At 35.0% G+C, this 16,314-nt stretch overlaps 1 protein-coding gene across 3 annotated transcripts in view; it reads right to left on the bottom strand.

Moving 5' to 3' along the window:
- Vps13b (vacuolar protein sorting 13 homolog B) overlaps nucleotides 1-16,314 on the bottom strand; it is a 736,334-nt gene that overhangs the window by 141,532 nt on the left and 578,488 nt on the right. For all 3 annotated transcript variants that reach the window (XM_076835849.2, XM_076835851.2, XM_076835850.2), the window contains exons 37-39: nucleotides 4,774-4,976; nucleotides 2,522-2,729; nucleotides 2,047-2,231 (exon numbers count right to left, since the gene is read on the bottom strand). In XM_076835849.2, coding sequence (XP_076691964.2) covers nucleotides 2,047-2,231; nucleotides 2,522-2,729; nucleotides 4,774-4,976 — 596 coding nt within the window. The remainder of the gene's footprint in view (nucleotides 1-2,046; nucleotides 2,232-2,521; nucleotides 2,730-4,773; nucleotides 4,977-16,314) is intronic.

Raw genomic sequence — 16,314 nt, 5'->3', positions numbered from 1 at the left:
CATTTGGCAAATATAACCATGAACATATAATTTTGATAGGAAAACAACAAATTTGATAAATTAAGAATCAGAGAGGAGACTGTTATCATCTTAGTAGTCTGGATTGTTTTGCATATTTGAGTTCACTTGACAATATGAGGGCATGCTTCATTGTTATCGATTAAAAAGATGAACATCTGATCTGACTAAACATTATAATTAAGAATTTAAATAAGATTAATTAAGAATGCAAGAATACCTATATTAATTTGTATTTTGGATTTTTCAGATTTGTATCATTACTCTAATTTGTTAAGTACAGAGCAGTCATTTTTAAAAAAAATATTGGTGAGAACTTTTAAGTATTAGAGATATGTGATTAAGAAACATAAGTGGCTTATTCTGTAATGATAGAAAAAAGATAAATATATAAGCAAATAAACAAATAAATGCATAAGATAATTTTTTTGGAGGGGGTATCAGGAATTGAACTCAGGGGCACTCAACCACTGAGCCACATCCCCAGTCTTATTTTGTATTTTAATTGTGAGACAGGGTCTCACTGAGCACCTTGCTGTTGCTGAGGCTGGCTTTGAACTTGTGATCCTCCTGCTTCAGTCTCCTGAGCTACTGGGATTACAGAAATGTGCCACCATGCCTGGCTGCATAAGATAATTTTGAACAGCTCCAAAAGCCATGAAGAAAGTAAAGCAAGGTAATAAGATACAGAATTAAGTAGAGGTAAGTGAGCTAACCAAGATATGACATTTGAGCTAGTATCTGATTAACAAAGATTGAGAGTGGTTATATTCAAAGGTGAGGCAATGGCAAGAGAAAGGACTAAGATTATATGCTCAAGGAGAAAAAGAAGGCCAGGATGGCTGGTGCACAGTGAGAAAGAGGAGACTGACTTGACTTCCACTCAGAGAGTAGGACTGAAATTCTATTCAAATTATTAGAGGAAGCTTCCAGAAGGTCTTAAATTGTGACGTGATATGACCTACATTTATTTATTTATTTATTCATTTATTATTAGTTACACATGACCATACAATGGTCTTGACAATTCATACATTTGAATCAAATGGGGTATAATTTCTCTTTTTTCTGATTGTACAGGTTGCAGAATCACGTTGGTCATACAGTCACCTATATACATACAGCAATAATGATGTCTATTTTATTCTGCTGCCCTTCCTTTACCCCCTCCTTCCCCTCCCCTCCCATCATGACCTACATTTAAAAACATCACTCAAGCTGATATTTGGAAATGCACTACAAATAGTCAAGAATGGAAGTGCACACAGACTAATCAGGAAGTAATTAGGTGGAATAAGGAAAGGTCTTGGAGGTAAAACTGATACGACTTGTTGATGGTTGGATGTGTAGAGTTATGGAAAGAGAGAAATCAGAAATTACTCCCAGGGTTTGAATGGATGTGAGATCCAGTAAGAGATGGAAGACTAAGGGTGAAACATATTTTAGAGAAATTCAGATCAGTAGAATATTAGCAAGTAGAATAATAATATAATATATCCACACTGACATTCACATTAAACTCAGAGAACTAACAAGCAATAAGCATTTCAAAACCATAGGGAATATGATCACTGTTTAGATAATTTTTCTTATTAGGAAAAATCAGCCTACCTCAAGTCCCAAGACCATTTTCAGCTCTGGAAATGAAAATTAAAGTTATTGAATTTTGGCCATATGTGGGCATATTTTATTCCAGGGAGAAGTTCTAGAAACTCTAAGGAATCTAAACACAGCAGCTATTAAATGTGTGATGAATTAAATGACACCTGCTTGTTCCCTTACAGTAAGACCCTGTAATCTTACACACATCAGAATGAAGAGAAGGATTAGGAACTCTTGAAATTCTCATGTATTTTGAATCTGAATTACATCATTCCCTTAATTTAAAATTTCTATTGTACGTTAGGTGTATGTACACAGTATAAGCATGTGTATTTGAACATAAGGAATAAGTATGCTGCAAATCATTCTTAATGAATGATCAACACTTTCCTACACTTTATTTTAAAATGAATAGTTTCTACATACCTGTAGCACATCACCCAGGTCTGCTGTGCTAATATCTGGATCCTCTGTGGTGTTGAAAGGTACAGGAGTTATTCGTACAAGGGTGAGTACTCTGGGTTCTGGATACCTCCACAACATCATTCCTGGGCTATCTTCTGTTTCATTATAAAACAAGACTTCATAGACACCAGGGAGTTTCAAAGGTTCTGTCAAATGAAAATATAATACACTGTATGCTTTTAAAAGGGAAATGATGGTTTCTTAGAATGAGAAGAAGGTTTTAAGATCAAGAGAAAAGAATAAAAAGAAACCATCTGATCATTTTTATATGGTTTGAGATAGAAAGAAATCAAGAATTCCCTTGAAAGACTGAATGAGAATGCATTATTATTGTACTGTAAGTATGAATGCCCTGTACAAGTGATTGATGTGTTGTAACTTAGTAAGTATGCATTTAAACACCTACACATGCACACATACTCTCATACCTACTTACCAGCATCTTGAATGTACTGAAAGTGACCCGTCCGCAGGTCATCTGAACTGTGTTCACTTTTAAAGGCCTGAGTTTTTTCCACAGGAGATGGCATCTGAGGTACTGGTTCAGAAACTAGCACTTCAAGATTTCTCTCCTCTTTAAGATATCCATTGAGTAATTCATGAAGGAGGACTAAACAATTCAAATGTTCTTGACCCCAGAAGACCTTTAAAGTGACATGAAAAATTGTGCTGACTTTAAATACAAAGAGTTCTTAAGGGCAATTAGGTGCAATCATATTTAAACTGATGCAAGACAGTAATTATTTTCATTTTATAGTTATTAACAATAAACTAATTTCTAAGAAATAGTTAACTTATAGAATGATAACAACAAAATCAATTATATCATCTATTGTGTGAGTAACACATCTTAAATGTTAGATCAATGATGAAATTACATTAATGTGAAGTAATGTTTATAAACTCATTTAGCCATGAGGGCTAAGAAAGCTTATTATAGTACAAGAGAAGGCAATGAAGATCCTTTAGGCCAAAGTGCTAATAAAATAGTAATAATAACCTTGTGGAATAGCTTCCTGGATTTTGTCATGAGATTAAATAAACAATTCTGATTATGGGGCTCATTTCTTTGCTCTTTTATACTTCAGAGAAAAAAGAGAGAAGGAACCTGCTCAGTGGTCTTGAACTTGGAAGGCTATCCAACTTCTCTATGTAGTAACAATATGCTAATATATGGGATTCCACAGCTCCTTCCTGAGACTATACTGCCAGGAGCTACAGAAGAGTTTCAGAACAAAGGGACAAAGACACAGAGTTTCCATGTAATGGAGAAGACGAAATTTTCTTTTTCTGCTTTTAAATAATAATAATATTCTGTGACAGAATACTAGTCATAGTGATTACATCAGAGAATTTAAAATTTCCTTAATGTTAAAATTTCTCTGAATATACTGGGTAAAGTCAATATAACTATTAATTCTAAGAGACCCCTGGTCAACACAGAAAAGACAAAAGAGCATATAAAGATAGAAAATAATAGCCTTATACCTTGTGAGTAAGTTTTAAATACTACACTTAGGTTCTGTTCTTTGGAATTGAGGCGTCTCTGATATGGAAGTAAGAGATACAACACTGTCTACTTTAGTTCTCATCAAAAAGAAATAGAGATGAGTGAAAAGTCAAGGTGGAGAAGAGAATACCATATCCTGGATCTATGCTGATAAAAACAGGCACTGACTAGAATGTAGTCATGATATACCTTGATTTTGCTCTTATTTCTGATTTTAATGTGTAGTTATTTTGCTGCCTTGGAAAAAAGTTAATAATGTTATATTATTCTCTAGAAAGCACTACAAAACTGTATACTTCTCGATAAATACCTGAAGATTTACAATAGACACTGAAAATCTCCAAAGTAACATAAAGCAATAAGCTACTGAGGTCTCCCAAATCTTACTCTTGAGTCAGTAAAACTGGTGAAACTTGAAGCAATACAATTTTCAGATGAAATCAAGAAATGTTTAATATGCCTCCATTACTGACAAATCAGCCATTTCAACCTTCTAGTATTTGAATTTTGTAAGCTTTTTGGATTCAGGCAATTTTAGAGGGCATTGAATCACATAAAGATCAGATTAACATCTATTCAAATATTACCAAGAAATAAGATGGGTACCCACACATTGTGGTATATAAGGCAAATGCATAAGAAGTTGCAATGTGACTTATAGCAAGTGTTAGTAATCAGCAATCATAATATATAAGAAATCTGTCACCAGGAATGGTTCAACTACTTTGTAGTTATAAAAGTGTTTATATTTTAAAAAGTTTCACCCAAAAATTCTACTCCTAATTATATACCCAAGATAAATGAAAACACAAGTCTACACAAAATGTTGAATGCAAATGTAATATCAGCATTATTTTTAACAGCTCCAAGTAGAAAGATCCCAAATGTCCCACTCAACTGAAGAATAAGTGGTTAAAAAAAAAAATGTTCTACAATTGGCCATGGTAATGATCACACAACTCTGAGATGATACTAAGAAACCACTGAATTGCACTTCTTAAATAGGTAAATTATATGGCATGTGGTTATACCTCAATAAAATTGCCAAAAATTTTATAAGATAGCAATCTGATAATACCCTTTTCTCACCCACAAAGGCTTAAAATTTAGTGAAATAGTTCAAAAAAAACAAAGGCATCTAAAAATTTATGGGGAAAAAAGGGTCAATTCCTACTGACCTGTAGCAGACCACCTCTTAAATCGATGGATATTTTTGGTATGGACTGTTCTGGCCCTAGATTGCCACTGTGTTTACACCACTTAGCTTCTAGATTAGTGGTAGCACAAAATGGTCCTATGAGAATCCGACTTCTTTCTCTGAGACTTGTTTTAAGGAGAAAATCATTTATGCTGAGTAGAAATGACGATCCAAGAATTATGCCTAAAAAAGAAAAAAGAAAAAAAGAAAATGGAAAGAGGTACATAATTCTTCCTCGAACCCTCAACAAGAGTTCGGGAAAGGGCTGTATATTTTTAAAAAGTGTTAATTCACCCACTGTCAGAATCTTCTTTTTCAGTTGGCTTTCCAACCACAGTTTCATGCCATTTAAACAGAATTCTAGTTATGAAGCAGGTATACCCCATTCACATTCTTAACAAAGCAATATTTGCCAATACATTATGATTTTTTCCACAAATGAGTATTTTAAGTTTTATGAGTAGAGACATTTTCATTAAACTGTGCAAGTTTTTCAAAAAGCTATGCTAAGCATAAGAACAGCTGCTTCATTTGTCTATCATTAAAATGATGGGAAAGGGCAATTTTCTGTGATTTCTTACAGCACCAGAGTACAATATATTATTTTGCTAGGCACTCAAAGTTTTTGACTGTCCTATGCTAGAATTCAAAACAATCAAAATATATAACATGTGTTTTCTAAAAAATTTAGTTTAACCCAAACTTCACACATCATAACCACTTGAAGTTTACAAAGTCTTAAAAACAGATAGTGGCAGGTTAGATTTATGAGAAAAACTAAATGCTGTAGTTCAAAGTAAATACACCCAGAAAAGGAATACACTTCAAAATGTAGGTTTTCTTTTGAACTTAAAGTAGGAGTACGGATCAAAACCTTTTCATAAAACTAAGAGTACACTTTTAAGATATTTAGATGCAAACTTAAGAGTGGGAGTTCACTTTCCTTCCAAGGAGCTTATATTCTAAATTGACATTGTGAATATTGAATTTCACCAGACCAAGTGTGTAATGCACAGGGCTTATTTTTCTAATGCTATTTGATCCTTTAAAAAGATGAAAGATTAAAAAAACACCTTATGTCCACAGCATACACAGTTCATAGTATTCACACTGACTTTTCAATTCCATGGACATTTGAAAACTTCATGAATGTTGTATGTTCCTACTGTAGAAATGAGATACACAACTTTTAATTCTGCACAGAAGGCATCATACCCACAAAAGTGTCAGCTTGAAGACTTCTGTTTAAAAACTACTGTGGAAATCAATCTCTTAAATTTTTAAACAAATCTACTGTGCTACTGACACTTTCATTTCTTCACCCAATTATCTTTATTCAAAGTTACATTTCACTTAGACTAAAGGAAAAAATCAGAAAATAAGAGAAATAGAAATAGGTTAAAAAATACTCAAGAATCAAAACCATCTTTATGGATAAGGTTCATAATAAGTCATAACTTCCTGAAAACTGCATTACATTTCCTGACTTCTCAACAGTAAATATCTGCTAAATGAAACACATCAATTCATCATCCAGAAATTGTTGTAACAGGATTATAAAAACAGACTTAAGCATGGTGCTTCACATCAGTCAGTAATCCCAGCTACTCAAAAGGTTGAGGCAGGAGGACTGTGAATTAAAGGTCAACCTGAGTAACTTTGGGAGGCCCTGTCTCAAAAATAAAATAAAAAGGGCTGATGTTATAGTTTAGTGGAAATGTATACCTAGCATGCTTGAGGCCTTGGATTCACTGGCAATTAACAGTATCATGGGGTCCAGGGAAGTATAAGCTTACTCTTCTGACAAAAGATTAATATCTAGAACATATAAAGAATTCAAAAAAATTAACACTGAAAAAAAAATAAATCAAAATGGGCATGAACTAAACAAATATTTCTCAAAAGAATATAAATGGCCAAAAAACATGTAAAAAAGTGTTCCACATCCTTAGCAATCAGGGAAATGCAAATTAAAACTACACTCAGATTTCATCTCATTCCAGTTAGAATGGCAGTCATCAGGAAAACAAATAACAATAAATGCTGGCAAGAATGTGGGGGAAAAGGTACCTCATATATTGTTGTTGGGACTGCAAATTAGTATAATCACTTTGGAAAGCAGTATGGAGAACCCTCAAAATTTTGACCAGGAATGGAGCCACTATATGACCCAGCTATCTTGCTCTTGGTATTTATGTGTTAGAAAGAACTAAAATCAGCATACTACAGCAATACATGCATACCAATGTTCACAGAAGCACAATTCATAATAGCCAAGTTAAGGAACTAGCCCAGGTGCTGGACAGCACATGAATGGATAAAGAAAATACACAATAAAGTTCTACTCAGCCTTGAAGAAGATGAAATTATGTCATTTTCAGAAAAATAGATGAAACTAGAGAATATGATGCTAAATCAGTCTATCTCAGAAGGTCAAGGGTCAAATGTTTTCTCTTGTATGTGAAAGTGAGAAAGAGCAAGCAAGAGAGCGAGAGTGACAGAGTGAGATAAAGAGCAAGAAAGTGAGAGCAAGAGCGAGAAGGAATTTTTTAAAAAAGGTGATCTCACAAAAATAGAAGGGACACCAACAGAATAGAGGAAGGGGACTGAGAGGGAGGGAAGAGAGGAAAGCACAGGGAAGTACAGGGAAATGAAATATACCAAATTATGCTATGTGATATATGAATATACCACAATTTTTATCCTGTAGAGATGTGTGTGTGTGTGTGTGTGTGTGTGTGTGTGTGTGTGTATATATATAATGTACTAATTGAAAAAATAATATAGTAGAAGGAGGTATATCAGCAGAATAGAGCAAGTGGATGGGGGGAGGTGAGGGGAAAAAAAGGGAGTGGGGAATTAAATTTATCAAATTATGTGCATACAGGCTGGGGATGTGGCTCAAGCAATAAAGTGCTTGCCTGGCACGCGCGGGGCGCTGGGTTCGATCCTCAACACCACATAAAATAAAGATGTTGTGTCCACTGAAAACATTTAAAAAAATTCTCTCTTTCTAAAAAAAAATTATGTGCATACACAAATACGGCATAATAAATCTCACTATTATATATAATTGTAATGTACCCATAAAATTTTTTTAAAAAGGTCTGGGGATGCAGCTCAGTGGTAGAGTACTTACTTGATATGCATGAAGCCCTGAGCTCAATCACCAGTAATGAAGGGCAAGTTTATGGAATAGTAATTATCTATCAAAGAAAAGACAATTAACAGAAAGAGCTGATATTTATCTCTGGAAGTTTCTTTAAGAGTGAGCTCAACAACATTTTTTCTGATGCACACAAGTGAGTGAGATTATCTTATCTCGCTCTATAGCAGCTTTCATTTATACAAGATTATTTGTAAGCATATGAAAAAAAATCTTACCTATGCAGACATAACATAATACACACTATATCTTACTACGTTTCTACTGTGTAGAGACTACTTCAAAATACTGATATTGTATATCCAGTTTCTTAGGTTTTGTCTAGAGAATTCTAGTACTGGAATGATAAAATTTGTGTCATCATGCCTTTTATATACTCTGAAAGTTATGTATCTTTTCTCAAAAAGGAATTTAAGTAGGGTTGATGAAAGGAGTTCTTCTTAACTCCCTCAAATTATGCAAGTATAAGTATTTACTGATGACATTAAGGCAAGAATGAAAAAAATCTTCAGACTTGAATTATTACAAAAACAAATATGAAATGGTGAAAGTTTTTGTGTCACTGTGTGAACTGCTAAACCCATGAACATTTCCCTGTCCTTATATGAATCCTATTTTTATTTACTTTGGGCAGAGAGAATGGGATGGCTGAAATTATCAGGAGAGAAAACATAAAGGTAGCATGTTAGCTTCATATTCCTATGATGAAATATCTGAGATAGTAACTTATAAAGAGAAAAAGGTTATTTTGGATCACAGTTTTGGAGGTTCCAGTCCATGACTGATTAGCCCCATTGTTTCGGGCAGATGGTGAGGTGGCACATCATTGTGGGAACACCTCATGATCAAGAAGCAAAGAGAAAAAGCAAGAGACTTGAGTTTCAAAATTTCCTCTAAGGGCATGCCCCCAGTGACCTCTGATAAGGCCCCGACTCCTAAAGATTCACAGCACCCCCCAACAGTACCAGGCTGGGGAGCAAATCTTTAACACATGGACCTTTGGGGGGCACTTAATGTTCGAACTATGCAAGTAGAAACTGAAATCTCAAGAAATTGTGACAGAATTAGGAAGCCAATGGTTGGTCAACTCTTTGGAAGTCTGAAACAACAAGAAGAAAGTGAGCCAGACTCATCTGAGTCCTGAGAAGGGCAGGAGGATGCACAGTATGCCTGAGATAGGGACCTTGTAATTGTGTATTGTGTCAGGCATTGACCCAGCTATTGCTATGTTCCAGACTGGGAACATTTTATAGAATTTCATGTTTGATATTCACTGGAGTTTGGTTTGGTTCAGAGATAAGCATGAAATCCTACAATGAGGTATACTGCTACTTTGGGGAAAATGACCTTTCTTGCTTCTTAATCGACGATACTGGAGGTGCTAGACAGTACCAATAACTGGAGCCCAAAGCTGAAGCTGGGTAATGTGGAAGGAGGAAACCTAATGATTGCTGTGGTACCTGAGGACAGCATTGGATTGGCACTTTTCTCTTTCATGATACTATTTAACTCACTTTTGGTTGTTTTTCTTCCACTTGCCATCCTAAGCATCCCAACTGATGGACATTTTCTAATCAGTGGGATTTTCTTTTCTTTTTTCTTTTTTAAATATATTTTTTAGTTGTTGATGGATCTTTATTTATTTGTATGTGGTGCTGAGAATCAAACCCAGTGCCTTGCGCTTGCTATCCCTGAGCCACAACTCCAGCCCCACCAATGGGATTTTCAAGGTAATCCTTAGTCTGCTATTCTTCTCTCCCTAATCTATTTCAGTGTACTTCTCTATTCTCATGGCTTTAAAGATAATTTTTTTTTTTGGTGGAGTGTCCACAACCAGACTTATTTTCTTAAACAAGTGCTACTCTATGCTTCTGTGTATAAGACAACTGGACATTCTACATCACCTTCAGCTTAATATTTATGCATGCATATATTAATTATTGAAACAAAATTCACAGATTATATAATACCTTGGGTATATAAAGAAAAAGTAAATAATTTACAATTTTCTTTTGCATCAGATTCTCTCTCAAGTTCTGAGATCTCAGTAAGAACCAGGGGAAAAACAAAGAACATTTACAATACTGATGGTTGACTGGGTATAGTGACACACACCTATAATTTCAATGACTTGGGAGGCTGAGGCAAGAGTATTGCAAGTGTAAAGCCAGCCTCACCAACTTGGGAAGGCCTTATGTCAAAAAAAAAACAAAATTAAAAGAACTAGGGATATAGTTTAGTGGCAGAGTGTCTCTGAGTTCAATACCTAGTGCACACGTGTGCCGGTGTGCTCACACACACAGAAGATAAAAATACTAATTCCTGAGTACATGAGAACTGTTCCAGAACATGAACATTTCATTGCTTCCATATAAATTCTATTATTTTGAACCTTTTAAAATTTCACTTTATGTGCTATCAATTCTTTTATTCAATTTAATTGAGTTGCTGTTCCTTTTTTCTTTCTGATCCCTTTTATTTTTTCCCCCAATAACCCCCCTCACGCTAACATTTTGTAATCATTTAGTCTTGAAGTTCAGGCCTATTTGCACTATCACAGGCTTGTTTAAACACAATGACAGAACTGAGTATTAGTATTTAACATACTAATAATGCCAGGAGGAAACAGAAAATTGGCACTGCCCAAATACATCAAGAAGATCTATGACCTACAGATATAAACTGCCCTGCCTGGTTCCTTTTGTCCCCTTCTTTTACCATGTGCCATATACCTACAAGGAAATAAGGCAGGGTTCAATTTTGAGCCTACTAGATAAATTCAACTCATCCCCATGTGTTGTCCCTGCCTGCTACACTTACTACACACCCACCTACTAGGACTGCTCCTCAAGGAGGGTACCTGAATATCTGTAGCACCACAAACAGGTTTATCTGCAAGGATAAGCTTTTCAGTTTAAAACACTGTCTTACCTCTTTTTTGAATATTTCCTGCTACACTTCAAAAAGGCTACAACATAGTAATAGGAAAAGATATTCAAGTGGTTTTAATCTCGGTATAAGTGATCAGTAGTAAGAGACTGTGGTGATCAATGAATAACAAAGTGGTTATAAATTTCACAAAGGGTGATTTATGGATGGAAGACCAACTTTATACTTTTATCATAAAAATAATCTCTGGGACTCATGATAGGGCTATTAATTCTCCTTTTTCCTTTCTCCCACTCTGAAAGCTGGCCTGATAGGGCTATTAATTCTCCTTTTTCCTTTCTCCCACTCTGAAAGCAGCTCTTCCTTTTTGCTTTTTTCATTAGGAAACATAACTAAATATCTTCCTTGGGATAAAATAAACCTTATTTCACTGCACACATAAACTTGGGGCCACAGACAATACTCAAGAGTTCACTGGATACTTGCACATTTAAAATCTGGTATACATGGCAAGAGAACTTGAGTTAAGGCATGCGTTATTCTTCCCAGTGGAGTAATATGTTGTTGGACAAAAAAAAAATCACAAATAAAAGTTATAGAGCTATCTTACCAATGAAACATGGGGAAAGGCTGAATAATTTTGTAAGGTTCTTTCTGATAAAATGTTTAGATTTGTTCTGGCTGTAGGTACACAGGCATTTGAGGTGCTATTCTTGACGTTTTCTTTACTTTTAATTGTCCCCTCTAAATTTCCAAAAATTAGAAAGAGGGAGGAAAAATAAAAAAAGAAATAATGCAAAAGTTTAAGGTGTAAAATTATTACTTACCCTTTGAAAGCTTTTATACTTACTTGATTATGAATCCAGTCATTTTTTAAAACTTCAAATTCTGAAATAAATTTTAGGTTTTTACCAAGCTTCCCTTAATATCTCACATCAAACTAGAGTGTATTTCTTTCTCAAAAGTCAGTAATTTAACAGTAATACTACTAATTTGTAAAACTCTGATTTGCATGAGTTTTTCCTCTAAAGTTTTTTTTTTTTTTTTTTCTGTCCCAGGATCCCATGTTGTATTCAGCAACTGTGTGATCAGGTCATCTTGACCAAGGACATAACCTCTTCTCTCTACCTCCTTTCATTCAGCAGAATGGTTTTCTGCTAGATTTTTCCACTGACCTCTTTCAAAAATCTGTGTTTATATTTTTAATTTCAGTTTTAGAAAACTAATGGCATATATTTAATTAAACTAAATGAGGTGTAGCAACATTGAGAAGTAACTTCAGAAACAACTAGTGTGATAAATAGAATCTTGCTTTGTTTGCATACTGACATATTTTTCATTGAGTATAAAAATCTAGTTCAAGGAACAAATAGTTTCATGACCTTTAAAATACTCCTTCAGAAGACTAATAAATGCAAACCATTTGTTTTGGAAAATATTTACAAAACGCTGCCAGCCCCACATCATCAGTACATACTAGACTCTCTAAGTAAGGCTCTTATTTTCTACATGCTGACTGAGCAAAATGCAATCTAAATCAAGCTTCTGTATATCATTAGAAAGAGTACTCAGTGACAACATGTGCTAGCAAAGCCTATCCAGGTATTTTTTTATCCAGCTGGAAGCAATCTTAGGCTACTAGAAAATCAGCAAGCATGTGTTAGAAACATCCAGAAGCTGATTTGCATAGAGATGCCTCAAAGAGGAGAAATTTTTTTTAAACTATGATCCATAAAGATGTGACCAATCCTTCAAAAATAAAATCTTTCAATTTCTAGTTCATTCAAATAAACACTCTGAAGACATAAAAATGACACTTGTGTGTTGTAACCACGAAAAAACCTCTACCTCCCCAATCAGAATGCTTAAGTTGATCTGATAATATTCAATTTTGTAATAAGCTTATACAAATATATTGTATCTGTTAATATAACAAAATAAAATACAGGATATAATTGATATATGGAACAAAACATAACAGAACATGTTTCAATGGAGTCTGATGTGAGCTATAAGAGAAGCCAGCGCTCTCCAACAAAGTAACTTAAAAGTCATAAAATGACAGCCAAATTGGGTGGCCCACTTACTAGTGTCTCTTTTTCAAAGTATTTAATGACTTATCCTAGGCAGGACTTCCAGTGTCCTTAGGGACTTTTACCCAGTCCTCACTGTTTAGTAAAAGCTGGGATTCCTAGTCTAATCCAGGCCTCATCTTTTAGATGTAAGAAAATGGTAAAATAACTAGAAGGCAGAAGAGGAATTTTTTCTTTCATATAAAGAACAGGAAAATTTCTACCTGTGAAATGTCTACTGAGTTGCCTAGTTGTATTTGGCCCTTGTCTAGGAAAGGTACTTTCTGTGAAAACATTTAAAACTCTAGAACCCTAGAAAACTAAAAACACCAAAGGGTGATGGAGCTTATGCTTTGCCTCTTTATTCTCCTCCAAAATGCCACCATGCTCACTGTTTTTATACTCTTGTCAGTTTATCAGAAAAAAAGAACTTGATTGGACCATGCAGTTATGTTTTTAAAAAATGCAGTCACATATCTAACTGCATATTGGAGAGCATATAACAACCTTCTTACAGAGAAAATAACAGTAAATACATATTTGAAAAGCTTTGAGATGAATGAAGCTGGTTAATTTAATTACATGAAAAAACTGCTACTAAATCAAACTTTGTTGGTCAGTGATATGGATAGAATTGGTATAAATCTAATGTTGAAAGCAAAATGATTTGCTAAGTAATTTACTACAATGGCTTAGAAAATGATCTTGATCTACATAACCCAGTTTTAAAAACATGGATATAATAGAAATACCAGAAATCAGAAGTTCACTTTATTTTAGAATAACCCTGGACAGTCTGGGCATGATGGTTCACAACTGTAATCCCAGCTACTCAGGAGGTTGAGGCAGGAGGATGGCAAGTTGGAGACAAGCCAGGGAAACTCAGCAAAACCCTGTCTCAAAATAAAAAATAGAAAGGGTTGGGGATATAGCTCAGTGTAGAGCAACCCTGGGTTCAATCCATGATACGCGCCCCCACCCCAATGATCCTTGGACAAATGCTTACTCTCTCTACTTCCCTCAACAAGGCAATTAACACTAGCCCAGTGGGCTTTAGCTCCTTGACACTTAGGTGGCCCATGAGATAATTTTAGTATCTTGCAGAGCATTGAAATCATGAGTCTGTCTGACACTGGGCTGTGGAATGAATAAATATTTTTATCTTTAGCTACAATCGTATCAGATTGGTACAGTTGGCTATCCTAAATTCAATGCGTTTAGACTATAAGGTCTATGGAAGAAAAGGATAGAAAGTGCTCTTGATAAAGAAAAATATTGCCTTTAAGATAAGTTTTAGCTAAAAAATTTACTTTTCTATGACTTTAGCATTCAAGTGTTGTGACTCTGTTGAGGGAAGGGAAAGAAGATAAAGGCCAGTATTTACTAAACACTTAATTTGTGCCAACCAATATGTAGGATTCTCTGCACAGATTATGTCATCTAATACTCTGAACAGCCCTATGAATCAATCCTGCCTTCATCTGGGAGATGAGTTACACAGTTGTTTCTGCCACAAGCTACTAGCCAGTAAGTAGCAGGGCCGGGATGCAGACTGTCAGCCTCCTTCAAGTACTATGTTGCTTTATAAAAACTATGACTCTTAGTTAGCTCTTAGTAGTTTCATTTACCAAGTGGTAACAGGGTTGTAAATAAATGTTTGTTCCTGTCTGCAGCTCTCTTGCACAGTCTTGCTGTGCTATGTCAATTTAGCCACAGGTCCAGGGACCAGCTAGGGTATAAAAGAACATCTCAGATGTTTTTTCAGTCACTCATTACTGCCAGGGTTGCTTTGCCAGCAACTTTCTTAGCAAATAGCCTACTGGCTTCTGTGGATAAGAGGGCAATTTGCTGTGACCACAGGCAAAACTAAATGCTGCCACAAATGCAGCAGAGTGATAGATACAGATTTACTTCTAACCATCTCTTTTTCCACAGTCCTGGGTTGGGGTTCTAACAATATGTGTTCATTTCACTGAATACTAACTAATAGGTGCTATCATTAGGATGCAAAGATGAGGCTACCAAGATAAAGGTCTCTAGTTCTTAATTATTATCGCTGAAACCTCTCCAAAGACATTGTACACCATGAGATAGTCTCATGTTAATTGATAACACTTTTGTTTTCTCAAAGGCCTTTTATTCTACTGTCCAAGAACATTGTTTTAATGTCTGTATATAAAATTTATATCACTTGTTTTTATACAAATGCATCAAAATCTAGAGAAATGCATTGTTCTTTAAAATTCTTGAGTTAAAAGTTGGAGAAAAAAATAAAAACACTGATTTTTTTTTTCCACCCTATCAGATATGGGATGTGATTCTAAAATATACATGACCTGAGGCCAACAGTTTTCTAGCAAAGAATTTGTAATTTGGTAACTGAAACTGATAGCAAGAAATAGGCTAATTTAGGCAGGGGGAAGATTTGAGGGTGGATTTACATGGAACATTATAATAACTGCACTGCATTACTCATTAGAAGGGAGCAGAGTCTTATGAAGATTTCATACTCCCCAAGAGAACCATATTTATACCATTAACAATTCTTTTGTTGAAAAAAAGCTTTTCATTATTGTGTGTGGACACATGTGGGCTGTGTAAAAATACAAGAGATGCGTAACACACGGTAAACAGAAAGTAATGATCTTAAACAGGCCAAATCCTTGAACTCGTCATTAATAAACGTCTCTCCTACATTCAGCTACCCGGGCTGCTGGGAGCCTGTTTTCTTCAAGTACTTCAAACACTAAAATCCAGGAACATTTATTATTTTAATCCATTACAGGCAGTGCTTGATTTAACTTTATTGGTTGTGGTGGTACTAGTGGTTATAAGTGGGGGTATAGCAATGTTCTTTTACACATCATTTCAAAAGGGCTTAATTATATTTTATAGTTTGGGCCAGGAATTCTGCTTGTTTTTTGTCTAACAAGGTTCAAATGGAGTTCAGGTCAGCGATGAATCAGAAGAAAAAGTCAGAGATGGTTATCTCTGTGCAGTGAGCTCATCTCCCTGTAGAAAGGCTGGGCAGGTACATCATGTTCCCCACACCACCACAGGAGATCGCTCTGATAGCCCAAGCTTGCTGCTTAATAGAAAGTATTCATTTTCATGAAACCTTGAAATTAAAACATCAGAGATTCAACTCAGGGGTTACCTTCTATAGCTTTGGAGTTACTATCCTGACTATTTAAGAACTTCCTGCAGGAATCCAAAACAGATATAATAGACACAAGCACTAAAACAAAAACTGTATCAAAGAACAATAATCACTTAACAGACATTTTAAGAAATGTATAAGCCTGCTACCACAGAAGAAAAACATGTCATAAAATTGACATAAAAGGCTGCACAAAAATAATTTGCTTAAACAAAAGAATAACTAACTGTATCA

Source organism: Callospermophilus lateralis, chromosome 16, assembly GCF_048772815.1.
Source record: "Callospermophilus lateralis isolate mCalLat2 chromosome 16, mCalLat2.hap1, whole genome shotgun sequence".
NCBI lineage: Eukaryota > Metazoa > Chordata > Mammalia > Rodentia > Sciuridae > Callospermophilus > Callospermophilus lateralis.
The sequence above is the reverse complement of the archived record's forward strand: the minus strand, read 5'-3'. Positions and strand labels throughout refer to the sequence as shown.